This window comes from Saccopteryx bilineata, chromosome 5 (genome assembly GCF_036850765.1).
Source record: "Saccopteryx bilineata isolate mSacBil1 chromosome 5, mSacBil1_pri_phased_curated, whole genome shotgun sequence".
Classification (NCBI taxonomy): Eukaryota; Metazoa; Chordata; class Mammalia; order Chiroptera; family Emballonuridae; genus Saccopteryx; species Saccopteryx bilineata.
The window spans coordinates 10,515,349-10,542,960 of NC_089494.1; the positions used below are offsets into that span (position 1 = coordinate 10,515,349).

General features: G+C 38.3%; 1 protein-coding gene across 9 annotated transcripts in view; it reads right to left on the reverse strand.

Annotated features, from left to right (window-relative positions):
* The window catches only part of AGFG1 (ArfGAP with FG repeats 1), a 76,013-nt gene that overhangs the window by 41,047 nt on the left and 7,354 nt on the right, over positions 1-27,612 (reverse strand). For all 9 annotated transcript variants that reach the window (XM_066279113.1, XM_066279112.1, XM_066279119.1 and 6 more), the window contains exon 2: positions 15,190-15,283. In XM_066279113.1, coding sequence (XP_066135210.1) covers positions 15,190-15,283 — 94 coding nt within the window. The remainder of the gene's footprint in view (positions 1-15,189; positions 15,284-27,612) is intronic.

The window sequence follows — 27,612 nt, forward strand, 5'->3', positions numbered from 1 at the left end:
TTACATTTAATATAATTATTAATAAGCATATAGTTTCTGCCATTTAATTATTCATATTTTTCTTTTTCTTCTTAAAGAAGTTCCTTTAACATTTCTTGTACTAGAGGTTTGTTGGTGATGAACTCCTTTGCTCTTTCTTGTCTGGAAAGCTCTTTATCTCTTCTTTGATTCTAAATGACAGCCTTGCTAGACAAGTCATCTTGGTTGTAGGTTCTTCCTTTAATTGCTGTGACTGTTTCATGCCAATCCCTCTGGCCTGCAGTGTTTGTTGAGAAATCAGCTGACTGTCTTATAGGAGCTAACTTGCAGGAAACTGATTTTCTCTTGCTGCTTTTAACATTCTCTGTCTTTAACCTTTGCCATTTTAATTATGATGTGTCTTGGTGTGGGCCTCTGGGGGTTTATCTTGTTTGGGACTCTCTGTGCTTCCTGGGTTTGTATGTCTGTTTCCTTTGCCCAGATAGGAAAGTTTTCTGTTGTTTTTTCTTCATATAGGTTTTCAACCCTTTGCTCTCTCCCCTTTCCTTCTGGTGCCTGATATGATGCAAATGTTGTTACACTTGAGGTTGTGCCAGCAGTCCCTAAACTATCCTTATTTATTTTAAAATTCTTTGTTCCTTTTACCTGTTCTGACTGGGTGTTTTCTTGACCTCCAGGTGGTTCTGAAGGGCGCTGTCCTATAATCTGGCTGTAATATTGGTGTGGTCATGAGAGCACAGCACTTACCTACTCTGCCATCTTGACGGGAAGGCTCAAAAATAGCTGTATTTTCTAAAACAAAAATATTAATGAAAGCAGTGGCACTGTTTTACATTTCTCAAATTTCATTAATACCTGGATAAAGAGAAGACAAGTGATTTCTCATCTGCTTCTGTATATTTATGTAATGTCTCTGGAAAATACTGTATACTCATAAAAATGGGAGCAAAACCAGCAAATCGAATCTCAGAATTGTTAAAATTTTCTGACTTCATGAAACTCCTAAAAAGGTCTTGAGGATCCCCCACAGGTTCCCAGACTACACTTGAAAAGTCACTAAATTAGAATATCACAATTTTCCAATTTCTAATGAATGAACATAGGCATAGAGTTAGTATTAGCAGCTAATATAACCCTTGTCACCCCCGTAAAAATGTTTCTCCATAAAAAAACACACCCAACCTATAAAACAGTAGTACTTCCCCCTTCCTCAAATTAACTGTGGATCTTAAGAAGCTATTAAATCCGCCTGACCTGTGGTGGCGCAGTGGATCAAGTGTCGACCTGGAACGCTGAGGTCACCGGTTCAAAACCCTGGGCTTACCTGGTCAAGGCACATGTGGGAGTTGATGCTTCCTGCCCCCCCTTCTCTCTCTCTCTTCTCTAAAATGAATAAATAAAAATAATTTTTAAAAAAACAAAAAGAAGAAGCTATTCGATCCAACTATCAGTTTACAGGTAACTGAGATGACAGTGACTCTGATCTGACACTACACAGAAGCAGCTGGGGAACCCGCAACAAGTGGCTGGGCTTGGAGAGGGAAGAGGGAAACAGGGGAGAGGAAGGAGGAAGACAGGATGGACAGGAGTAAAAAACTGGAAGTGAAACATATAGAATAAAAAAAGACTTAAAAGATAAGTAGAATACACTCTGTAAATATTGTCAGATTCAGTAGTGTCAGAGCGGCTCAAATTAAAACCCAGCTCTCCAGCAGATAAAAACTCTGGACACATTATAAAATCTCTCAAAAGATTCTAGAAAGCAACCACAAGCAAACTGGAGTAGAGTTGTAAGAAAGCAACAACAGCACTATGTATTTACTGTCTCAGCACTTGAAAGCAAGTCCCAGTGAGTGCCAAGCAGAGATGCTAACACTCAGTAGAAATTCATAATGCTTAAAGACAGACTTCATCACCACCACAGCAACCAGAAAAGAGGGGTAAATCCTAAAGGAGAGAGAACCCGAGAGTAAGAGCTGTAACCCTTGTATATCAACTTTGCCCGAATCTCTGGCTCCCTCTTTGACCTACATGCGAGTGCCAGACTGACTCCCAGCAGTTCAATAAGAGAGTAAAAGAACTGAGTGGGAGTTTCAGCTTGCACACACCAGGAGGAGCAGAGTTTGTAAAGTAAACATTGAATAAAACAAGCATAACCAACTTTTTGGAAAAACAAAAATGTTTCTCCATAAAAAAACACACCCAACCTTTAAAACAGTAGTTCTTCCCCCTTCCTCAAATTAACTGTGGATCAGAGGCTCAAATTAACACAATACAGAGGCTCTATTCCCTAGCATTTCCAATATTCTGAATATAATCCAAAATCACTAGATACTGATAAACAGGAAAGAATGACCGATAATCAAAAGCAAAAGCAATCAGTAGTGACATCGGAGATGATAGAGACTTTGGAATTAGCAGACAATTGTTTAAAGCAAATAGAACACTCATATTCAAGAGCATAGAAGAAAACTGTACAAAGTGTCAGCAGGGAACATCAACTATAGAAAAGACCCAAATGTAAATTCTACTACTGGAAAATATATCAAATTAACTCCAAATTAAAAACTGGGGTTTGCAAGAACAAAAGAGTCAGGTTGGGATAAACAGAAATTATTCAATCTGATGATGGGACAGTGGAGATTTTAAAAAGTATAAATTAATAAAATCTGACTAGAAAGATTGAGAAAAAAATTAACATGCCCCAGGGAACTGTGGAACAACAGCAAAATGTCTATACAGTTGAAGCTTCAGATGTAGAGTTAAGGGACAATGAAGCAAAACAATTTTTTTGAAGGAAAAAAATGGTCAAAAAATTTTCAGCTTGATGAGAAACAAATTTACAGATTAAGAAGCAAGCCTGACCTGTGATGGCTGGCGCAGTGGAGAAAGCGTAGACCTGGAACACTGAGGTCGCTGGTTCGAAACCCTGGGCTTGCCCGGTCAAGGCACATATGACAGTCAACAAACAGCTAAGTAAAGCAACTATGAGTGGATGCTTCTCACACCTCCCAACCCAGAAAAGCAATAAATAAATTCTTAAAAGGAAAAAAGCTCAGCAAACCCTAAGAGGGATAAATATACACACACACCTGACACATGAGTACATCAAAGAGATACTTTGAAAGTTAAAAAACTCCATAATGCCATAGCACTAAGAACACAATTAACAGATAATACTCTATATTTTGCACTGAATAAAATATAACAACATTTTTGCTAAGCAGTTAAAGCAGAGCTTAGAGAGAAATTTACTGCGTTACAATAATATTAAAAAACAAAGTTCTCAAGTCAAGGACCTCAGGCTCCATCTTACAAGGGGAAGCAAATAACCCAAAGTAAAGAGATTAAGAACAAAATTATTATAGACCCTATATACATTATAAAATAGAGACCACTATGAATAACTTTACAGCAATAGATACAACTTGCACAAAACAGGCAAATTCCCTAAAAAATACACTCATCAAGAAACAGATCATCTGAATAACCATCCTGGGTCACTGTCCTTCCCTGTCCCAGTGGCTCTCAGATCCCACTGCTCCTTTCTGTCCTCCCAGAGAGCCCAGTCACCCCCATTTGAGCATCTGACCATAGGTGACTGGGTCATCAACTCCCAAACAAGACTACACCGTTTGGTACCAGCAGCTGACAACAGAGGAAGGAGGTAACAAGGACAGAAAGGGACAACAGAACTTGCTCTCCCTGTCAAACAGCGGTAGATCATTCAAGTGGCCATATATCCATTTGACTTTGCCAGCCCTGACCCAGAACTTGTAAAGTCAACTTTTAAAAAACGAAACTGGAGGACCTGCACTACGTGACTTCAAGATCTCAAGACTTCCTCTAGCACAACGTGGGACTGGTATAAAGACCAGGGAATTAATAAATGACACTGAACAGAGTGTGTGTGACACATACCAATCTGTATAAAGTCATTTCCATTTGACCGAGGCTCCAAGTAGTCCACTAAAGAAAGCGTTCTGAACAAACGTAGCTAAAACAACTACATAGATTCATGGAAAAATAAGAACCAGGCCTCAATCATACACACACTAAAATTAATTTCAGATAAATCATAGATGTAAACATAAAAGCTAAAGCTTTCAAAGCTCCTAAAATATAAAATGAGATTATTTTCATAATTTTCAGAGAACTCTTAAGAGCAGGCAGAGATTTCTTAAGCTAGAACAGAAAAAGCAGTAATTATAAAATTACCAACTAATACATTTTAATCAAAAAGACAATCCACTTATCAAGACACCAATAAAAAAGTAAATAAAAAAGCCAGTCTAGGAGAAAACATTTGCTAAACACAGATCTGACAAAAAAGAATAAATTCTGATATATTCATGTAACAGAATAGTACTCAGTAATAAAAAGAGCTACAGGCAACCACATGTACAACTCTCAAAAGAAGTTTAAACAAAAAGCACATTCTTTATTAGTTTACTTATATGAATATGAATAAAAATCAAAACAGTGGTTGTCTCTGGAAGAGAGAGCTTAGGAAGAAATGGCAGGGAACTTTCTGGGACAATGGTCAGGTTCTGTATCTTAAGAGGGCTTTGGGTTACCAAACTAGATCCACTTATCAAAACTCTTCCAAAGGTACGCTTAAGATTTTTACATTTCACTGCATTTATACCTCAAAATATTATACTTTGCCTGACTGTGGAGGTGACGAGGATAGAGCATTGGCAGGGTCACTGGCTTGGGCACGGGACCACTGATATGATCCCATGGTTGCTGGCCTGAGCAAGGGGTCAGTGGCCCAGCTGGAGCCCCCCAGTCAAGGCATGCACAAGAAGCAATCGATGAACTAAGGTGCCGCAACTACAGTTGATCCTTCTCATCACTCTCCCTTCCTGTCTCTCTCTCTCACTTAAAAAAATATATATACCCCAAAAATTACCATCAAAAATATTAACAGCCTGACCAGGCGGTGGCGCAGTGGACAGCGCGTCGGACTGGGATGCAGAAGGACCCACGTTCGAGACCCCGGGGTTGCCAGCTTGAGCGCGGGCTCATCTGGCTTGAGCAAAAAAAAAAAAAGCTCACCAGCTTGGACCCAGGGTCACTGGCTCGAGCAAGGGGTTACTGAGTCTGTTGAAGGCCCGCGGTCATGGCACATATGAGAAAGCAATCAATGAACAACTACGGTGTCGCAACGAAAAACTGATGATTGATGCTTCTCATCTCTCTCCGTTCCTGTCTGTCTGTCCCTGTCTATCTCTCTATCTGACTCTATGTCCCTGTAAAAAAAAAATTTTTTTTAAATATTAAATAATGAATTGTAATTAATGCTATACTAAAGATTCTAGGCATGATGTGCACTGTTTGCAACTTACTCTGAAGTGCAAAAAATAAGATAAATAACAAATGGATAGGTATTTGCTAAATACAGCAGAATATTTACTATACCTGCATGATTTTTCAACTTTTATGTAGATCTGAGTAGTTCGTAGTAAAATGTTGGGAGGTGGGGAGGAGAACAGGCAGATCTGGCTGCTGAGCCGAGCGTCTTGCCACGGCGCCACGGCCGCCACGGCAGGGCCCTGAGACACGGCCGCAGGTCCCCGGGCACACAGCACCCACACTAGCGGGACAGCCTGCCCTGCACTGGCACCTCCGGCACAAGGGAGAGTAGATTCTGATGGCAGGAGATGACTGCTCACAGCCCCCCACCCCACCTCCCACCTTGTCCCAGGGGAGCAGTGGGACCCTGGTCCAGTAGAAGACTGACAAATCACATCTCCATCTTCTAGAAGTGCCTGCGGAACCCGGCCCCTGGCTGCTATCCACGCTGACCCCACCAGTGCAGGACGGCTTGAGTTCCACGGAACAACAAGAACGTCACCACCAAGTGCTCAAAAATCTACTACAGGCCAAAGCCTCTTTCAAGTTTCTTCTTACCAGCTCATAAAGCACCCTACAACCAGATGATCCTCCGCTGCCAAGATGAATACCAGTCGCCATCTGAGGAGCCAACAGGCTCCCCACTCTGTAGTAAGAAGCCAGCAGCAGTTTTCAGGAGCCTCAGCAGCACTGCTGAGGAGCTGCAGCAACGGAAAAGACACAGGCGGAGGACTATAATTCAGATGTGTAGTATGGGGCCTTTGTGCTACGAGTGTGCTGCAAGGCCTGGAAGTCACCCGAGTGGTGGTGTTTCCCAGGGACATAAAGCGGCAGGATTCCCGGGTTACAGAGCATCCAGACCAACCATAGTCACGTGGTCTGAGCTCAGTCCCTCCCCATCTTGACACAAAGCTGGCTGTACCCCACAAAGCAAGTGGCTTAAGCCCCAAGAATTTGCCTGGTCCCAGCCAGGCCTATGCAGGTCACACCATGATCTAGCAAGCCTCTAATGCTTTATCAGCAGTCGTCTTAAAACCCACTGTTTCCGCCCTGGCCAGATAGCTCAGTAGTTAGAGCACCATCCTGAAGCACAGACACAGCTGGTTTGATCCCAGTCAGCGCACATACAGGAACAGCTCAAAGTTCCTCTCTCTCTCTCTCCCCCCTTCCTCTCCTGCTAAAATGAATAAAAATAAATAAATAAAACCCATCACTTCCACTCATAACATGTAGGCCTTACTTGCATCTTGATTCCAATAGACTTTTAAGGAAAAGATAAAAAGGAAATGTATACAACTAAAGGAAATTTGAACACTAACTAGATTAGTGTTAACTTCTACATACACAAAAATAGTATTGTGGGTTTTTTTTTAATCCTTGCTTTTTAGAGGTAACATCATTTGATGAATTTACAGATGAAATTATATTGACTTGGATTCGCTTCAAAATAATAAAAAAGGAACAAGACTACATGTTGATGGAAGTTTATTATGTTATTCTGTCTACTTGTAGATATATGAGCATCTCTATAATAAAGAATTTTAATGACAAGAAAGAAAGAAAAGCTGAGAGAATGTCTGAGAGAAATGTATACCTAAAAGGAAATTATAATCTGACCTGGGATAGCAACGCAACAAAAGGTTAAACATTCAGAATAGTTACAAACTAGCACCTAGCTCCTTCTACAATAAGGTACTAGGTTAAATATTCAGCATAGTTACAAACTAGCACCTAGCTCCTTCTACAAGAAGGTACTAGGTTAAACATTCAGGTTTTTTTTAATTATTTATTCACTTTAGAGAGGAGAGGGAGAGACAGAGAGAGAGAGGAGAGACAGAGAGAGAGAAGGGGGGGGAGAAGCAGGAAGCATCAACTCCCATATGTGCCTTGACCAGGCAAGCCCAGGGTTTCGAACCGGCAACCTCAGCATTTCTAGGTCGACGCTTTATCTACTGCGCCACCACAGTTCAGGCCGGTTAAACATTCAGAATAGTTACAAACTAGCACCTAGCTCCTTCTACAATAAGGTACTAGGTTAAACATTCAGCATAGTTACAAACTAACACCTAGCTCCTTCTACAATAAGGTACTCTGGTTTGGCAGTCATCATTCAATAATATCCACATGTTACAACATGTACAAAACAAAGATAACATTCCCTACATTCTTGTTTGTTAAGTCTTCTCTGAAAGCCAATAACTATATAAAAGTATACACTCTGGCCCAGCATATGGATGTCCTGGTTTTGATTTCCAGTCGGGGCACACAGGAGAAGCGACCATCTGCTTCCTTTTCCCACCCTCTCCCCTTCTTTCTCTTGCCCTCTTACAATCAGTGGCTCCATTGGTTCAAGCGTAGCCCCCAAGTGCTAAAAACAGCTTGGTTGATTCAAGCATTGACCCCAGACAGGAGTTGCTGGGTGTATATCAGTCAGGGTGCACACGGGAGTCTGTCTTGCTATCTCCCCTCCTCTCACTTGGAAAAAAGAAAAAGGAAAAAAAATTCACCCTATATATTATAAAGATTATAGTTACTACTGATTAGATTCAGCTAATCTAAAATTAAAAAGCCTCTAACTCCATGCTTTTCTTTCAAAATACATATGTGCTTTCTTCATAAATATTCAGATAACCTCTTAATTCAACAGTATGACTCAATATTTTGATTAGATGGTTTTAAACCTCAAATATCGCACTAGGAAAAGTTAATACTTTTCATATTTATTAATACCATCATATTGATGGAGAATTACAAAATTTCTCTCTATACTAAAAATGAAATTCAGCTCAAAGCGCACCATTTTCCTATATAATACTTTTCCTGCCTGAGCTTAGGAATCAATTATAAAAGTATCTTTGTACATAAAACTAACAGCTTACATTTACATAATCCATCAGTTTCAAAACATTTTCACATACATTATCTTCAAATCAACCTCATGACACAGGCAGGACTAGTCCACCCTATGGTGACAAAGGAAGACAAAGTCCAGGAAAAGAAGTCTGCGGACAGTGACAAGGTTCACGAGGCGGTGCTGCTAAAACCAAACAGATGAGTCCGGTCTGGGGCCTTTAGCTACTACACCAGCCTTCTCCAGTGGCGGTCCACTGCAGGCAGCATCAGAAGCACATGGGTTTCTGGCTGAAAATGGAGACGAGACAGACATTCCTGCACCTCAATCCACATCCAGGGTCAGAATCTCTAGGAAGTAAAACCCAGGACTTTTTACCAAAAACTTTTAAAAAATTAAAATTTTGCTCTGGGTATAATAAAAAAAGTATGAAAGATTATGCTATTAAATGTCTATAATGTTTTGAGGATAATAAGACCACTACATAAGAAACTATGAGCAAAAAAAAATGTGCAAAATCTTATAGTGAATGCTACTTAAAAAGATAGTTTAAAATATGAGTGGAGGTTTTCGTCCCTGTGGGCTAAATCACTCCTAGAGGATTTGACAAAAGAGAACAAATTCTGATAGAAAGAAACTTCAGTGTAAATAAAACAAAATGGCAACAAGACTGGTTTAAAGGGAGCCTATGTGGAAAACATAACCTGAGGTTGCTGTAATTAAACATTTCTGCTGGGAATAAGCAAGAAAGAGATAAACTAGAAAAGGCAGCCAGATTATAAGAGGATGCACCCTGAGAACTGAAAGCTGGAACCCCACAGACCAGGAGTCTTCAATCCACCACCTACAGCGCAAACTGGACCCTGGCCTGTTTCTGTACTCTTCCTGACCTAAGAACAGTTTCACATGTTTAAAGGTGTATAATTTCAAACAAGAACGTGTAACAGAGACTATAGGTGGCCTGCAACCTACAATATTTACTATCTGGCTCTTTACAGAAAACGTCTGTTCACTTATGCTATAAGCAACAAGGTACATATTTGTAAATCCTGGAGTAATAACTATGTAACCTAACTCTTCCTCTCAATGATGACACTGAAATGTAAAGTAACTACCAGTTTATATTATTATTTAAGCTCACAATAATTCAGTTAAAATGCACCAAGAGTGCCCTGGCCAGGTAGCTCAGTCAATTAGAGCATTACCCTAACACACCAAGGTTGCAGGTTCAATTCCTAGTGAGGACACATACATTAAGTAAAAATAAAATAAAATACTCTAAGAGTTTAAATACATAATCCAAATATTAATGTAAATGACACTATTGTATTTTATGAAAACGGAAAAATCCTGCTAACCAAACTACTGAGCAAAAAGTAAAGAAAATATCAATAATCCTTCTCCTATTATATCTTCTTAGATTCTGATTCAATAATCATCAGAATATCTATTAATCAACAAGAAATATGCTGGGAATTTTCACAGGCTGCCTGAGTTCAAAACATTTTCACCTTCATACATAAAGATGTTATTGTTACTATTTCACACTTGCAGAAATTTAGACTCAGACTTAACCTGCCAAATCCAATCTAATGCTTTATGAATGAAACCACTACACTTCAAGAAATATTTAACAAGCCCCGCTCAACTTGATCAATTTCCCCATAGAAAAGCAATTTGAGTTAAGAGTGTTTAGTTTTTAATCAAATTTAAAAGAAATGTTAGTTCCATGCATTGACTTAGGATTCATTCAAAAGCTCGTTGTCTTTGCCCTGATCATGTCCTGCGGGCTCTAACACTGACCTTCCACTTTCCAGAGCCTACCACTCTGTGCCAAGAATGACCAGCCCTTACTACAGTTTACAGAGAAAGGATGATCTATTGATAGAATCAGCTACAGTATCCTGTTTAAGCTTCTAATAAATTGTGAGTATGACACATCATAAATGATACCCGGACTTTTAAATTGTCACAGCATGTCAATTTGGAGTTTCAATTTTTTTAGAAATGAAAAATATTTTTGTGGCAGTGCTTGTTTCTGATTTTAATAAAAAAAGCTCCAATCTTTCCCAAAATGCAATTTAACTGCCTAAAAGGACTAACCAGCAGTTTCATAAAACAAGGTCTATTTAAACCTTCTAGGTATAAATGTTTGAAGAACACTGTGTATCCACACTCCCAAGCACCTTCAACTCCAAACTGAAGTCTTTTCTTTCTTATACCAAAATGGAATTGAAAAAGATAAAAATGTGTACTGTTTCTCTCCCCTACCAGACTGTAAGCTTTACATACGGGCACGAATCATGTCTGGGTTGGCTCATCACTGTACCCCAAGCACCCAAGGACACAATGTAGGTGATTAATAAACCTCAGCTTCAAGAATGAAAATGAATCCATCATGAAGGTTAGCAGAGGAAAAGTGCATCTTACCTTACTGGTCTACTGTTTTAGAAGGATTTTTTTAAAAGCAATAGTTGGTGTTTAGGTTATCTTTATAATCTAGCATAAAGATCACATACTGTCAATCAATGCATGACTGACTGCCTTTCTATGTGTAGTTGACGTGCCTGCGAAGCGTCAGCATAAGTAAAGTAAGCCCTTTGCCAATCGGGAAGGTTCATTTGCTACTGGAACAGAAAAGCTGTATGTTTCAAAATAAAATTACTTCTTTGTTTTCTTTTTGTTGTTCACCAGCCCTCCTTCCATTAAGTGATAATCAGGAGTTAACTGAATACTGAAATTTCTTCAACTACAGGACTATGATTTACCTACAGTATTACAGAAAAGGACATACAGAGGAACCCCCCGTGCGCGCTCGCTCTCTCTCTCTCACACACACACACACACACACACACACTTTAAAGTACTTTCTAATACAAAGGAAAACATTACAAGATATGTGGAAATATTTTACTTTTGGAAAAAATGTCAAATCCATTTCAGCAAATGATAAATGCAAAGTGCTTTGCTGCAGAATATTTTACTAACATCTGGCATACTATATTCTATAACCTAAAAATGTACATATCTCCTCCCCTGAACAATACTGTAGAAGTTTGAGAATACTAACATTAATATTCGAGTCATTTGTAAGCTGTATCTATAGAAACTAATACTATACTGTTATAAATATCATGTTTCCTTGATACATATTTATAAATAATAATAACATTATTTATCAGGGCTACCAACACAGACTAAAACAGATGTACACTGTGACCCAAATATCATCAGTTGTGTTGTGATCAGTGTTGTGATTTTCCAAACAGTAAACCATTCTTAAAGTTCTGAAAGATAAGTGAAATCATTCCCAGACGCTCACCGTGCTAATCCACTGCACAGCCAGTCTCGTCTACGCCCTCTGCCAGGTCACTTGGCAGCCCCCTCCCCACTCTAATTCTGGATTTGGCAGCATGACTTTCTTTGGCATTGAGCTGTTTACAACTGTAATGCAAGCCTGTAACAGATTTGAGTTATACATGCAGATGATGGTAAACAGGCTTCTCCCATATAAAAAATGTCTGGAGTAACATGAAAAGCATGGCCGACACACTGTGGATCACGCAGCCACATGGAACCTACCTGCTGAAGCCAGCAGCAGCCCACGCGTGACAAGCAAACATGCCCCTCAGAACACTAAAACTCCCCATGGGGGCAGGAGATCTAAGGCTGCCCCCAAGTCAGTAATCCTCATCCTTTCACTTCAGAAACACTCATCTTCAGGTGTGAATCCATTCACAATCAAGATGCATGAGAGTGGATTTTTAATCCAAAACTTTATGTAACTGAGTATGGTTACTAATAAACAATCAAAATATTTCAAAATAAATATCAATCTTCACATTCTACAGTTCTTTTTAAAGAACAAAGATACTGCCTGACCATGTAATGGAGCAGTGGATAGAGCATCAGACTAGGATGCAGAGGACCAGGTTCGAAACCCTGAGGTCACCAACTTGAGCAGGGGCTCATCCAGTTTGAGCCCAAGGTCGCTGGCTTGAGCAAGGGGTTACTCCAGTTAAGGCACATATGAGAAAGCAATCAATGAACAACTAAGGTGTCTCAACGATGAATAGATGCTTCCCATCTCTCTCCCTTCCTGCCTGTCTGTCCCTATCTGTTCTTCTCTCTGTCTCTATCACAAAAAAATAAAAAATTAAAATTGAAATAAAAAAAAAACAGAAATAGTGCTAGTATTATAAAAAATCAAATATACCTACCTGAATATTTTGGTTCTAGGATGTTCTTCGGGACACAGGAAGGTAGGCCTATCTTCCTTAATAAGTATTTAAAAGGTTGGTATATTTCCCATCAGTAAGAACCATTGCAAATTTCCTCTTTTCTTTGTGCACTGTGTTTGCTCTGCCTTCAATGTCTTTTCCTGCCAGATTAAGTCCTAGTAACCCTCAAAAACCAGCATATTCTGAAACTTCTTACCCATCTTCCTCACCTAACACGTGATAGCACACTCCATAGCCGTCTCCCCTGACCAGATTGTGAGCTCTGTCGGCTAAGCCCACGGGACACACCGGGACCTGCATCCGTGGTACAAGCACAGTGACTGTCACGGGGAATGTTTTAAGTGGCCTATCAATTTGCACGATTCTTCTTAGCATTTAAGATCTATGAACCCATTCATTCATCTTTCATGTTTATATCTTGTTTCTACTTTTTGACATGATGGGTTGTCTAAAGTCAAGCATTTCCTTTCATATATTCTAAATTTATTTTGATATTAGTCTTAAAAAATGTTCCTTCAGAAATCTTGCCATACATGAAAACATCGATAAATCCTGAAGACTTTTGACTGAAGTGAGTAAGGCAGTCACAGCAGGACAAGCACTGCTGAGGTCTAAAGTAGTCACACTCCCAGCAGCAGGAAGTGGCCCGCTGCTGCCAAGGGCTGGGCGGGGAATCAGGGAGGCGCTGCCCAGGGGGTGAGAGCCGATCTCCGGGTAAGTGGTGCCACTACAATCCAAAGAGTCTTGGTAGTGTACTCTGGGACCAGTCTCCACCTAACTTTATCTACTGACAGGTCTGGATATTCTCACTCATTTTCCCAATAAACTGTTATCTTTCAGGTTCTGTCACTCTGACTTGATCTACTGTCATTAGACTTTTAATCTAAAAACAGATTAATTTTTTTTTATTTCTGATTTCATTTTGATGTTGAAAATTTTGCACACTAAGCCAACATTCTAAGAAAGCAATTTACAGTTTGCATTACTAGACTAAGTCCAAACTTTATACAACCTAAATTGTATTTTAATCCATAAATGTATTATTCTATATATATTAAACTGGCATTACAAACCTTCTGACCTTTCATCTAGCTTTAGATTTTCCTATAAGGTACCACTATCAGTCTGGAAATTGATTACTCAAAATAATTTTTAATATATATTTTTAAACATTTATTGATTTTTAGCGAGCGAGGAAAGGAGAGAGAGGGGGAGACGGAAAGAGAGACAGTAACATAAATCTGTTATTATTTGTGCCCTGACCGGGGATTGAACTGGCAACCTCTGTGCTTCAGGACGACACTCTAACCAACCAAGCTATCTGACCAAGGTTCAAAATATTTTTTTTTGTATTTTTCTGAAGTTGGAAACGGAGAGGCAGTCAGACAGACTCCCGCATGCGCCCAACCAGTATCCACCTGGCATGCACTAGGGGGCGATGCTCTGCCATCGGGGGCGTCATTCTGTTGCAATCAGAGCCATTCTAGCGCCTGAGGCAGAGGCCATAGAGCCGTCCTCAGCGCCCAGGCCAACCCTGCTCCAATGAAGCCTTGGCTGCAAGAGGGGAAGAGAGAGACAGAGAAGAAGGAGAGGGAGAGGGGTGGAGAAGCAGATGGGTGCTTCTCCTGTGTGCCCTGGCCAGGAATTGAACCCGGGACTCCTGCAAGCCAGGCCAACGCTCTACCCCTAAGCCAACTGGCCAGGTTCTCAAAATAATGTTTTATCAGTAAAATTTAGAGACTAGAAACTGCTCACTTCTATAAATCAGGTATTTAAAAATATATAATCTTGAATTTGTATTTCACTCTTTTAGAACCAAAAGCACGTGGACCACAAGTAGGCTAGCAAGTTTAAGATATGACTATCAAAGTGTTAGAGAAAAAAGAAAAACAGAGTACAAAATACCTGTATACATCTTCTGAAGATGAAAGACTGAAACTAATAAAATCTTAACACTTAACTTCTTTTCTGTCTCTTGTATCAAAAATATGCGAACAGAACAGTACAAACTATTATTGCCTTCCTAGGAAGTCATAAGCGTTACCTACAAAATTATAATGGCTATTATTAGTCAACTGGGTGACTGGCTCATCCTTACTCCAGATTACAAAATGTGCTCACTTTATTAATTTTATAGTTTTTTAAAAATACTAGATTACCAACTTTGACTAACGCAAAACATAAAACGAAAAACAAAAAAGCAAACAAACCGAATGGAATTACTGGAAGCCAATAAAGCAACATAGAAGGACAACGGTCCCCTCCAAGTCTTTACATGGGTGGGGTTCCCATGACCCTGGGCTGCGCCCTCAGACTCCCAACCTCTTCCCTTTGAGCACCTGCGACATTGAGCATCACACATACACAGAAGTTCAAAAGGTAGTAAAATGCAAGGAGATCTCAAGTGAAACTTGATTCACAACAGCCTAACACAAGTTCACGATGGTAGCACACAGTTCATTTTTTTAAAAATCTTTTAAATCAAAAAATTAGTTTTTCTAATACTACATGTCCTTCAAAACTACTTTTTCAGTCATCATTGATGAGTTTTAAATATATGTATTTCACTCACCACAGTTTTAAGGCAAAGTACTTAGAAAGTAAACATTAATTCTAATAAACATTAAATATATTTTAAAATACCTAAATAAAAAATACAAAAATCTTTTTTTAGACAGTGAAATTCGCCCTTCTAAACAACTTATTAAATCTTATTAAAATGACTGCCAACAAAAAAGTTGAAATTGTAAAAACACTTACTTCATTTCCATGTTTTTGCAGGAATTCAATTTCCTGTTGTGTGAATGTTGTCATGGAGATAGATTTCACTCTGTGTGGTGGATTTAACCCTCGCCTAAGAGAGAAAATATTTTACAAATTTACTATTATATTCCATATTTTTAAAATTACACATCAGTGCAAAACATTTTTAGCACATTTAAACGTAGAACAGTACTTTTATTTAATAAAAATAAAAGTATGTATGTATTTAAAAACTATTTTAAGCTATTAATTCCAACAATAGATATGTCAAGGTAAGTTTGGCTAGACCCACACTAAATAATATATTTAAAGATAAATTCAAGTAACCACCTAGTTAGAAACACACAGTTCCTGTAACACATGAGCTTCTAGGAAGTACAGATACTGCTTTAGTGTGTTTTTGATGGACGGAGAAGGCAATATATGTGAAGAACTCCATGGTAAAAAGTTTGAAAAGTAATTGATTATTTAAATATTTTCATACTTTAAAGAAAATATGATGTGTTAAGTATGGAGCTACACAAATATTGTAATCAAATAGCTACTACCTTTAAGTTTGAGGCTAATTTAGAAAATTAAAACTAACCTAAGGAAACAAAGTTATTAACGATAAGAATAAAATTCCATCTCTCCATCAGTTCAAATAAAGACTGATAATAAGAACTAGAGGCAGTAAGTGTTCAAGAGGAAACAGCAGGGCCCTGGCGAAGGGATTCGAGAAATTGGTAGATACACAATTAAATGAGTTTTAAGGTCCTTTACATCAGTGGTCCCCAACCTTTTTTGAGCCATGGACCGGTTTAATGTCAGAAAATATTTTCACGGACCGGCCTTTAGAGCGGGATAGATAAATGTATCACGTGACCGAGACAAGCCTCAAGAGTGAGTCTTAGACGGATGTAACAGAGGGAATCTGGTCATTTTTTAAAAATAAAACATCGTTCAGACTTAAATATAAATAAAACAGAAATAATGTAAGTTATTTATTCTTTCTCTGAGGACCGGTACCAAATGGCCCACGGACCTGTATCGGTCCGCGGCCCAGGGGTTGGGGACTACTGCTTTACAACGTTGAAGCCTTTTCTGTATAGATGGCTTTAAGAAGACTATCTCTGTTTCTTGATGTTTTATCATGCGGACAGAAAAGTGAACAGAAATGCACTCAGAGAGAGTCAGAACTATGTACCTTTTGTCCAAATATCACAAAGTAACTAATCCACCCAGAAAAGGAAGGATTCAATATACAAAGTAATATATACAAAACTTCATAAAATTACTTCTGGAGTTATCCTCCAGTAAAAGTATCACTTGGAATCCATGTTCTAGAATACATTATTAGTATTTTTACAGAATTTGTTATAGTCATCTTGCAATCATCCATGCTGAGATTGAACAATGCTGTCAAAACCAGGAGTCTTTCAAAACTTTTCTGGAAACATTTTTGGATCTTCACATATGGTGGGTAATATTTTAAATCAAAACAATAAGGAGGATTCAAAATTAACAGAAGCTCCTCAAGCTTCATATCTTGCTGCTTCTCACTTTCCCTTCTGTCAGCGAGGTGGCCCTTTTCAGATCATGTTTTGAATTATGATAAGCTACACATTATCTGTTTCACATTTAAAAGTAGAGAACTCTACATAAGTTAGGTTTTGTTTAAATTTTAAATTAACAAATTATTTCCTTCTAGCTCTTGATAAGTCACACGACAGCAATAAAAACTGCACAATAGGAGAAACAGAACACGGCAACTTCATCCTAGTAAAACTTCAACCTTAACTAGGAAGAAGAAACGACAGTATGGATTACTTTCAAGTACCCATACAACTTGAAATAACAAATTAGAGAAAGCTTTAAAGATAGAACTTACTCCTGTTCTCTCAAATTCCTCTACTCTCCATTCTCAATTAGCCACCTGGTCCTCTGTGTTCCCTAACACCTCTCCTCCTCAATCCCAGCCAATCCCTTGCCTTTCCACCTCCCTCACAGTAACCTTCTTAAAAACAGAAAAGGAAAAATTACCTTCTAATGTGAAAATGTCAAACATGTACAAGGGTGCACGTTTTGGACAGAAATGTTGGAGCAAAGAACAACAACCCTATACTTCTCAAATCATTAGATGAGAAATCTTTGACTCTTATTAAGTTATTTATACAGACGTACTCTCCTGAGAGCAGTACAATGTACAGCTTATTCACTCATAAATCTCAAGTCTCTACCATATCACAGGGTCTATTTATGCATAAAGAAGGTATTCAGTATTTAAATATGTAAACACAATTTCAAATTTATGAAACAAATGCAGCCAGAATGTACTCATAACCAAAGTATTAAAGGATATTTTTTTTTGCACCTATCAAAAATTTATTACTGGGCTTTTATTTTCTTTCTTTTCAATTACAGTTTACATTCTAGATTATTTTCCTTTTACAACTGCAACAAAAATATAAAGTAAAATACATAGGAATAAATTTAACAAAGGATGTGAAAGACCTATACACTAAAAACTACAAACCATTATTGAAAGGAATTGAAAGAGACACAATGAAATGGAAAAATATTTCATATTCAGGGATCAGAAAACTCAACATAGTTAAAATGCCCATGTTACCCAAAGCAATATATAAATTTAATGTAATCCCCATTAAAATCTCAGTATCACTTATTATTTTATTTATTTATTTTTTAAGCAAGGGAGACAGACAGACAGACAGGGAGATAAAAACCATCAATGCAGCACCTCAGTTGTTCATTGATTGCTTTCCCATATGTGCCTTGACCAGGAGCTAGAGCTGAACCAGTGATTCCTTGCCCAAGCCAGAAACCTTGGGTTCAAGCCAGCCACCTCGGACTTCAAGCCAGTGATTTTTGGGCTCAAGCCAGTAACCATGGGCTCATGTGTATGATCCCACACTCAAGTCGGCGACCTCAGGCTTTTGAACCTGGGTCCTCAGCATCCCAGGTCAACACTCTATCCACTGCACCATCCAGTATCATTTTTTTTAAAAGAAAGAGAACAAAAAAATCATCAGATTTGTATGGAACCATATAAAACCCTGAATAGCCAAAGCAATCCTGAGAAAAAAGAATGAAACCAGAGGTATCACACTCCTGACTTCAAATTGTACTAGAGTCATAATAATCAAAACAGCCTGGTATTGGCAGAAAAATAAAAAGACATACAAACCAATGGAACAAAATCAAGAGCCAAGAAATAAAACCATATATATGTGACAAATAATCTTCAACAAAGGAGTCAAAAACACACAATAGAGAAACGAAAGCCTTTTCAATACATGGTCCTGGTAAAACTGGAAAGCCACATGCAAAAGAGTAAAACTTGATTAAACCTTGTCCCATTCACAAAAATTAAGATCTGAAACAATAAATTACATAGAAGAAAACATAGGTACTAAACGTATGGACCTTGGCCATAAAGAACATTTTATTAATTTGACCAAACGCAAAGTATGTAAAGGCAAAACTACATGGATATAGATAAGTGAAGTGGTTACCAGGAAAGGGGGTGGGAAGGTGACAGAAGATGATTTGACTTTGGGCAATGGGTACACAACACAATCAACAGTTTCAATGTTACAGAAATATTTACCTAAAAACTATGTACACTTACTGATCAATGTCACCCCATTAAATTTAATTTCTAAATATAAAAGTAAAATTTCAAACTTATGAAAGAAATGTAACCAGAAGGTACTCATAACCAAAGTATGAAAGGACATTTTTTTTCACACCTATCAAGAATTTATTACAGGGTTGTATTTTTTTCTTTTCAGTTCCAGTTTACATTTGATATTATTTTTATTAGTTTCAGGTGTACAGCATAGCAGTTAGACAATACTATACTATTTGGAAAGTGATCCCCCTGATATTTACAGTACCCATGTAGCATAATACATAGTTAGTACAATATTATTGACTGTATTTCCTATGCTGTACTTTACAATGTTCTCAGTGCACTTACAAGATGATTTAATTTATAAAACGAGTAGATGCAATTTTGCAAGGCCACATTAATCACATGAATTGAGTAACTTCAAGAAGTATGATATGTGTTCATGTTGATTTCCCTAATTGTTTTTTTATATCCCATTTACTCAAGCAGACGAACTATACACTCAATGCAAGGATATACAAGTATTTTCTTCTTTCAGCCTCCAAAAGCTTTGTACGTTTATATTATGTGCTTATAAAACAGTTTGAAAACTGGTGAGTTTGCAGTATAAATGGGAATGTCATATACTGATGGCAGGATGAATTTACCAGTTAATATCAAGAACCTCATTCATGCCTTCTGACCCAGTAACAGCCTTTTGGCAATCTATTCTCTAAAAGTAATCTGAAACATAGCTAACTATGAGTAAGATGGAGTCATAATTCATAATCAGAAGACAAAAGAAATATTTTGATATCAAAGGGGAAGTGGTTAAAAAGTGACGATAAAACTATAACATTATGACCCTGGCCGGTTGGCTCAGCAGTGGAGCGTCGGCCTGGCGCTCCACCCAGGTTCGATTCCCGGCCAGGGCACATAGGAAAAGCGCCCATTTGCTTCTCCATCCCCCCTTCCTTCCTCTCTGTCTCTCTCTTCCCCTCCCGCAGTCAAGGCTCCATTGGAGCAAAGATGGCCCGGGCGCTGGGGATGGCTCCTTGGCCTCTGCCCCAGGCACTAGAGTGGCTCTGGTCATGGGGACGCCCCGGAGGGGCAGAGCATCGCCCCCTGGTGGGTGTGCCGGGTGGATCCCGGTCGGGTGCATGCGGGAGTCTGTCTGACTGTCTCTCCCCGTTTCTAGCTTCAGAAAAATACAAAAAAAAAAAAAAAAAAAAAGAATCACTGTTCTAAACACACTAAAAAAGTTAATTACCAACCAAAAAAAACTAGTTTAATTCTTTTGGATTTCATCTGAGATATAAATTCTAGCTAGGTTTAATCTTATACAAAATATGGTCTGCATTCACTTCATACACAATAAAAATTCAAAATTTCCCATACCTTTCTATGAAATGATATATAACAAAATAAATATACAAGTTTAAAATTTCTATAGAACATATATTAAAATTTAAATTAGAAAAGACTAAGGAGTATCCACAAACAATAACCAAGAATGAAAAATATGATATTGAACATGCTTATACATATAAGTTAATACAACAAAAAGAAATTAACATTCATAAAAGACCTACACTGGCACTTTGCATATTTAATTTCATTCATTTGTTTCCTATTGCATGTAAGATTAGATATTATGAAAAAGACACTTCTGCTAAAATATGATTGATATTCCATAAATTACAGATAAAAAAGTTAATGTACTGCTGGGTTTTCTACATAGCAAGGGAAATCTCTAATTCCTTCAAAGGAAAAAAAAGACAAAACCATTAAAAACTTGGGTGAAACCAGAAGAGTGGCCAATGTTATACACAAAATGCAGTGTTGCTCAGAAGGCAAATACCAACAATAGCAAAGACAAGATTAGAGCTGAACCTATAATATCTCTGTTAACCTTAAAGTAGCTTCAATTTAGTAGTATCCTTAGATCCCAGAATCATATGTAAATCCTCAACAAAAATGCATTTTCAATTCAATCTATCATGATTCGGAAATACGGAGTTCAATAATGTGAAGTTGTAATATAAATCATCACACAACAAAACAAACCACTGAGCTTTAATCAGTAGAAACAAGGTTTATACCAACTCTCCCTAAGACTTTAAATATTGGAATTAGCAAGTACAAAAATATAAAATAAACGTAGATAAGGAAATAAAAGATAAAATAAAAATGAACAAAAAAATGTAGTTATTGAAACAACCAGGCAAATTTAAAAGTCAAAACTACTAGAAATAAAAAATTATATATGTGGAAATAAAAGATTCAAAAAATCAGTTTAAAGAACTCAACACATCAATAGAAAGAATCAGTGAATTAAAAGACATAAAGAAATAACTTAAAGGGTAATGCAAACATGTCAGGAGAGAGAAAAGACAAGGGAATTCATAGCAATACAAGCGTACCTCAAGAAACAAGAAAAATCTCAAATAAAAAACCTAATTTTACACTTAAGGGAACTTGAAAAAGAAAAACAAAGCCCAAGGTGAGCAGAAGGAAAATAATAAAGATCAGAGCAAAAATAAATGACAAAATCTTAAAAAACAAAATCAAAAGATCAATGAAACCAAGAACTGGTTCTTTGAAAAGTTAAACAAGATTGACAAACTTTTATCCAGAACCATCGAGGAAAAAATGAAAGAGGATCCAAATAAATAAAATCAGAAATGAAACAGAAAAAGAACTGACACCAAAGAAATACAAAAAAGATAAATTCCTAGAAACACGCAATCTTCCAAAACTGAATCAGGAAGAATCAGAGAATCTGAATAGACAGATTATAACTGGTGAAACTGAAGCAATAGTAATAATAATAATAATAATAAATCCCAACAAAAAATTCTAGACCAGATAGTTTCACAGGTGAAATTAACCCAACATTCAAAGAACACGTTTCAAACTTTTCCAAAATATTCAAAAAAAGGGAAGACTCCCAAACTCATTTCACAAGGCCATAATTATCCTAATTCCAAAACCAAATAAAGACACTACAAAAAATAAAATTGTCCTGACCGGTTGGCTCAGTAGTAGAGTCAACCTGGCTTGTGGAAGTCCCAGGTTTGATTCCACCAGGGCAAACAGAAGAAGTGATCACCTGCTTCTCCACCTCTCCCTATCTCCCTTCTCTCTATTTCTCTCTTCCACTCTCACAACCATGGCTCAGATGGAGCAAGTTGGCCCCAGGTGCTGAGTATGGTTCCACTGCCTCGACTCAGGCACTAAAGTAGCTTGGTTGCCAAGCAACAGCCACAGATAGGCAGAGCATTGCCCCATAAGGGGCTTGCTGGCTGGATCCCAGTAGAGGCACATGCGGAGTCTGTCTCTCAGCCTCTCTGCTTCTCACTTAGGAAAAATAAAAATAAAAATAATTATAGGCCACATCCCTAATGAACATAAAAGGAAAGGAAGAAGTAAGCCTGTCATTATTTGAAGATGACATGATACTGAAATATCATAGAGAACCCTAAAGATTCCACCGAAACACTACCAGAACTGATTAATGAATTCAATAAAGTAGGAAGATACAAAGTAAGTATTCAGAAATCAGTTGCATTTTTATATACCAATAATGAATTATCAGAAACAGAAACTAAAAACACAATCTCATTCACAATTGCTTCAAAAAGAATATAATACCTAGGAACAAATTTAACCAAGATGAAAGATACCTATACTCAGAAAATAAACACTGAGGAAAGAAATTAAAGAAAGATACAAAAAAAAAGAAGCATGTACCATGTTCATGGATAGGAAGAATTAAAATCTCAATACTACACAAAACTACCTATAGATTTAATGCAATTCCTGTCAAGATATCAATGGCCTATTTCACAGAACTAGAACAAGTTTCAAAAATTTACATGGAACCATAAAAGACTCCAAATAGCAAATGATCTTGAGCAAGAAAAGCAAAGGCAGAGGAATCATACTACCTGGTATCGGACTACACTACAGGACCATAGTAATCAAAACAGCATGGTACTGGCGTAAAAAGACATATTGATCAATGGAACAGAATAGAGAGCCCAGAAATAAATCCATACATTTACAGTCAATATTTGACTAAGGAGGTAAGAACATACAATCAGGTAACAGTAGTCTATTTAATAAATGGTGTTGGAAAAATTGAACAGGTGTATACAAAAAAGTAATAAAGAGAAGAAAAAGAAACCAGATCACCTCCTTCTATCACACACAAGAATAAACTAAAACTGGATTAAAGACTTAAAAGGTTAGGCTCAAACCATAGAAATTCTAGAAGAAAACGTAGGCTTGTTTCTCCACCTTTTGGCTAAAGTCAAGCAAAGAAGAAAACACAGGCAGGGACCCTGGCCACAAGGCTCCATGAATAAAGTATCATCCCAGTACCCAAGGTTATGGGATCAATCCCCAGTTAGGGCATATAGGAGAAGCAATCAATGAATATACAACTAAGTGGAAAAACTAAGTGGAACAGCAAATCGATGCTTCTCTCTCTTCTCCCCCTTCCTTCTCTCTCTCTCAAATGAATAGAAAAAATTTTCAAAAATAGGCAGTAAAATCTCAAACATTTCTCATAGCAATATTTCTTCTGATACATCACCTTGGGCAAGGGAAATAAAAGAAAAAACAAATGGAGCTATATGAAACTAAAAATTTTTTGCACAGCAAAGGAAACCATCAAAAAATGAAAAGAAAACCTACTAAATGGGAGAACATATTTGCCAATACATCTGATAAGTTTTATGTTACAAGGATAAAACAACACCAAATTAACAATCCAACTAAGAAATGGGCAAAAGACTTGAAAAGACATTTCTCCAAAGAAGACATACAGATGGCCAACAGACACATGCAAAGATCTTCAACGTCACTAACGTTAGAGAACTGCAAATTAAAACCACAATGAGATATCACCTCACGCCTGTCAGAATGGCTATCATCAATAACTCATCAAACAAGTGTTGATGAGGATGTGGAGAAAGGGGAACCCTTGTGCACTGTTGGTAGGAATGCAGATTGGTGCAGTCACTGTGGAAAGCAGTATGGAGTTATCTCAAAAAATTAAAAATGGAACTGCTTTATAAACCAGCAATTCCACTTCCAGGAATATATCTGAAGAAATGCAAAACACTAATTGGAAAGAATATCTGCACCCCTATGTTCATTACAGCGTTATATACAATAGCCAAGATTTGGAAGCAGCCAAGTACCCATGAGTAGATGAGTAGATAAAGAAGCTGTGGTACAGTCACACATGGAATACTATTCATCTGTATAAAAGAAGGAAATCTTACCTTTTCTGACAGCACAGATAAACCTGGAAATTATTATGTTAAGTTAAATAAGCCAGTCAGGGAAAGACAAGTACCACGTCCTTTCATTTATATGTGGAATCAAATGAACAAAATAAAGAAAACAGAAACAGACTCGGGCCCTGGCAGGTTGGCTCAGTGGTAGAGCATCGGCCTGGCGTGCGGGAGTCCCGGGTTCAATTCCCGGCCAGGGCACACAGGAGAAGCGCCCATCTGCTTCTCCACCCCTCCCCCTCTCCTTCCTCTCTGTCTCTCTCTTCCCCTCCCACAACTGAGGCTCCATTGGAGCAAAGATGGCCCGGATTCTGAGGATGGCTCTGTGGCCTCTCCCTCAGGCGCTAGAATGGCTCTGGTCGCAACAGAGCGGCGCCTCGGATGGGCAGAGCATCGCCCCCTGGTGGGCATGCCAGGTGGATCCCAGTCGGGCACATGCGGGAGTCTGACTGCCTCCCCGTTTCCAGCTTCAGAAAAATACAAAAAAAAAAAGGAAAGAAACAGACTCGTAGATACAGAAAAGAGACTGACATCTGCCAGAGGAAATAGGGGTGGGAATACACAATGCAATATACAAATGATGTATTGTGGAACTGTGCACCTGAAACCTGTTAATATTGTTAGCCAATATCAACCCAATAAATTCAATAAAGTATTTTTTGAAAAGAAAAAAAAGATGATAGTGTTGGAGAATAGATCAGTAATTGCCAGCAATTAGGAAAGACAAGATTTAAGGAGAGTCTTGAGGTGTGGCGGGACAGCTCCATGTTCTGACTGAGGGGGTAGTTACATGAACCCACATATGTCAAGACTCATAGAACTGTGCCCTGAAAAAGTTAATTTAATGTATGGCAACTTAAGAAATAGAATACCGTAGTCCTGACTCCATGCTACTATATTAACCACAATTTTTACAATAATCAAAATAATTTTTTTCTCATTAGCAGAACATCTCCATCTATCAGATTTGATCATTTAAATGAACAAAATTCTCAACTAACCAAAACTGAAATTTTATTTATCTAGTTATTTTTAAGGTATATTCCTGGAAGCTGGTGCCACTTCCCTTTTTAATTAAGCCTAGTCTAGCTGTCATGTGAATTTAGGTTTATAAAACACTTTACTATAATGACATTAGTCATAACTACTGAATAAAAGTGTTGATCAAGTACACCACATCATTTTTACAGTGCCAGTATTGAAGTACCACCCATTCTGGATCCTAAAAAACACTTTTTAAGCCTCCAGTTTACGGCAAAAATAAATAAATTAATTAAATTAAATAATGACTCATTTAATAACAGCAGTTTTGATATTTTGAAAGCCTGTTGCCAGTTAATTCGTTTCAAGAAGTTCCAAAGTCACCTACTGGTGGAGTCCAACATGTTTCTGCAGTACAATTTAGTCATATGCAGCTCCCCAGGAGTTTTAGTTTTAACGACCACCACCCAGGTATGACTGCAACCAGATGGTGTGACTCACTCCGTATGTCCACCAGTATGCTGCTCCTCAACTCTGCCTCAAACAATCTTGCTAACAGCCATTTGTTCAACTCAAATAACAGTGTTTGCTGGATGAATAAGTAAAAAGCTTAGTTTTATTCATTGTTTTTCTCCTGTTGAGGGAGAAGCTGGTTAAAATATTGAAACAGGCTGTGGAAATTTATGGGGTTGCTAATGTTGGCACAAGTAGTAAAGTTAATTTGACATTTAGATCTATTCCAATACTAGTTATTTAATATGATCCAGAACCCAACTTCAAAGCACTGAAAGTAGACAGACACACTATAGTGTAAAACACAACTGTTATTTTGAGTTTTTCTCTTGAAAGTCACAATATTACACTATAAGTTCCTTGTAACACTCAGGACAAGCATCTAGAAAATAACTCAAGTAACAATTTAAACTAATTAAGGTATTCCAGTTAAAAGCAGATGAATGTCTTCACTATCTCTTCAAACCCCACTGAACTGACAGCAAAGGCATAAAAAGGCATCAACCCAGAAAGAGAGAGGAGGATACAGAACAAGGGAGGAGCACAAAAGCATACTAAGGTTCTCTAATAACAAAATTCAGAAGCAAAAACATGAACAGACCAGCAGTAACTGACTTTATAGAGTACAGAGAGCCCAAATGGAGCTCCTGCAGAGGGGAAAGAAGCCAGCTCGAGGCGGACTCCCACCACAGAACCCTTGAAGGCTGGGGGGAGTCATGTAAGGTCAAACAGGCCCCAGTCTCCCTAGAGCCACAAGACCACCCCTACCAGGCCTCAGGCAGTCATCTGAAGGAAAATTTAATCTGGAGAGATTTAACCAAATAGACTCTGGACTCAGGTGGTCCTAAGGACTGTTGTTAGTACCATGCTAAAAACTAGGGCCTTATCTGAGACTCCACATACTGAGTGATAAACTCTCTGCCTCCTGTCCCCTCTCCCAACATGGGTCCTGGAAGAGTGGTAGCCAGGCTTTCCCCCAACAAGAAGATTGAAGAAAACATCTCTGAAATAAATATAAAAAAAAATAAAAATAAATATAAAACAAAAACTATGAGTTTCCAAACCTAAACAAAAAACCTATACAAAATAATTCAATAAAAAGTTCAACAGGATTTTTAAAAAGATAAGAGGATCGTTCATGTGTGTGTGCGTGTGTGTGTGTGCGCGTGCGCGCAAGCATGTGTGTATACTCCAAAAGAGGAAGGGGGAAATGGGGCATAAAGACCCAGCTATAAGAATACCATCACAGGCCTGACCTGTGGTGGCGCAGTGGGATCAAGCATCGACCTGGAACACTGAGGTTGCTGGTTCGAAACCCTGGGCTTGCCTGGTCAAGGCACATATGGGAGTTGATGCTTCCTGCTCCTTCTCTCTCACTCTCTCTCTCTCTCCCTCTCCCCTCACTCTAAAAATCAATAAATAAAATATTTAAAAAAAAAAAAAAAAAAAAAAAGAATACCATCACAGGCCCTGGCTGGTGGGCTCAGTGGAAGGGCATCGGTCCGATGTGTGGAAGTCCTGGGTTCGATTCCCGGTCAGGGCACACAGGAGAAGCGCCCATCTGCTTCTCGACCCCTCACCTTCCCCTCTCTCTTTCTCTTCCCCTCCCACAGCCAAGGCTCCACTGGAACAAAGTTGGCCCGGGCACTGAGGATGGCTCCATGGACTCCACCTCAGGTGCTAGAATGGCTCAGGTTACAAAGAGCAATGGCCAGATGGGCAGAGCATCGCCCCCTGGAGGGCTTGCCGGTTGGATCCCGGTCAGGCACATGTGGGAGTCTGTCTCTCTGCTTCCCCGCTTCTCACTTCAGAAAAATTAAAAAAAAATAATAATAATAATACCAGACTTCTCAACAGCAATACTGAAAGTAGAAAGCCATTTCTAAGCAATGGCTTAAAAATTCCTAGGGTAAAGTATTTCCATCCTTGTGAATGTAGACAAACTGCTAAGTTAAAATGAGGTCAGACAGAATAAGACATTCTCAGTCATAAAGCTCTCGAAAATGA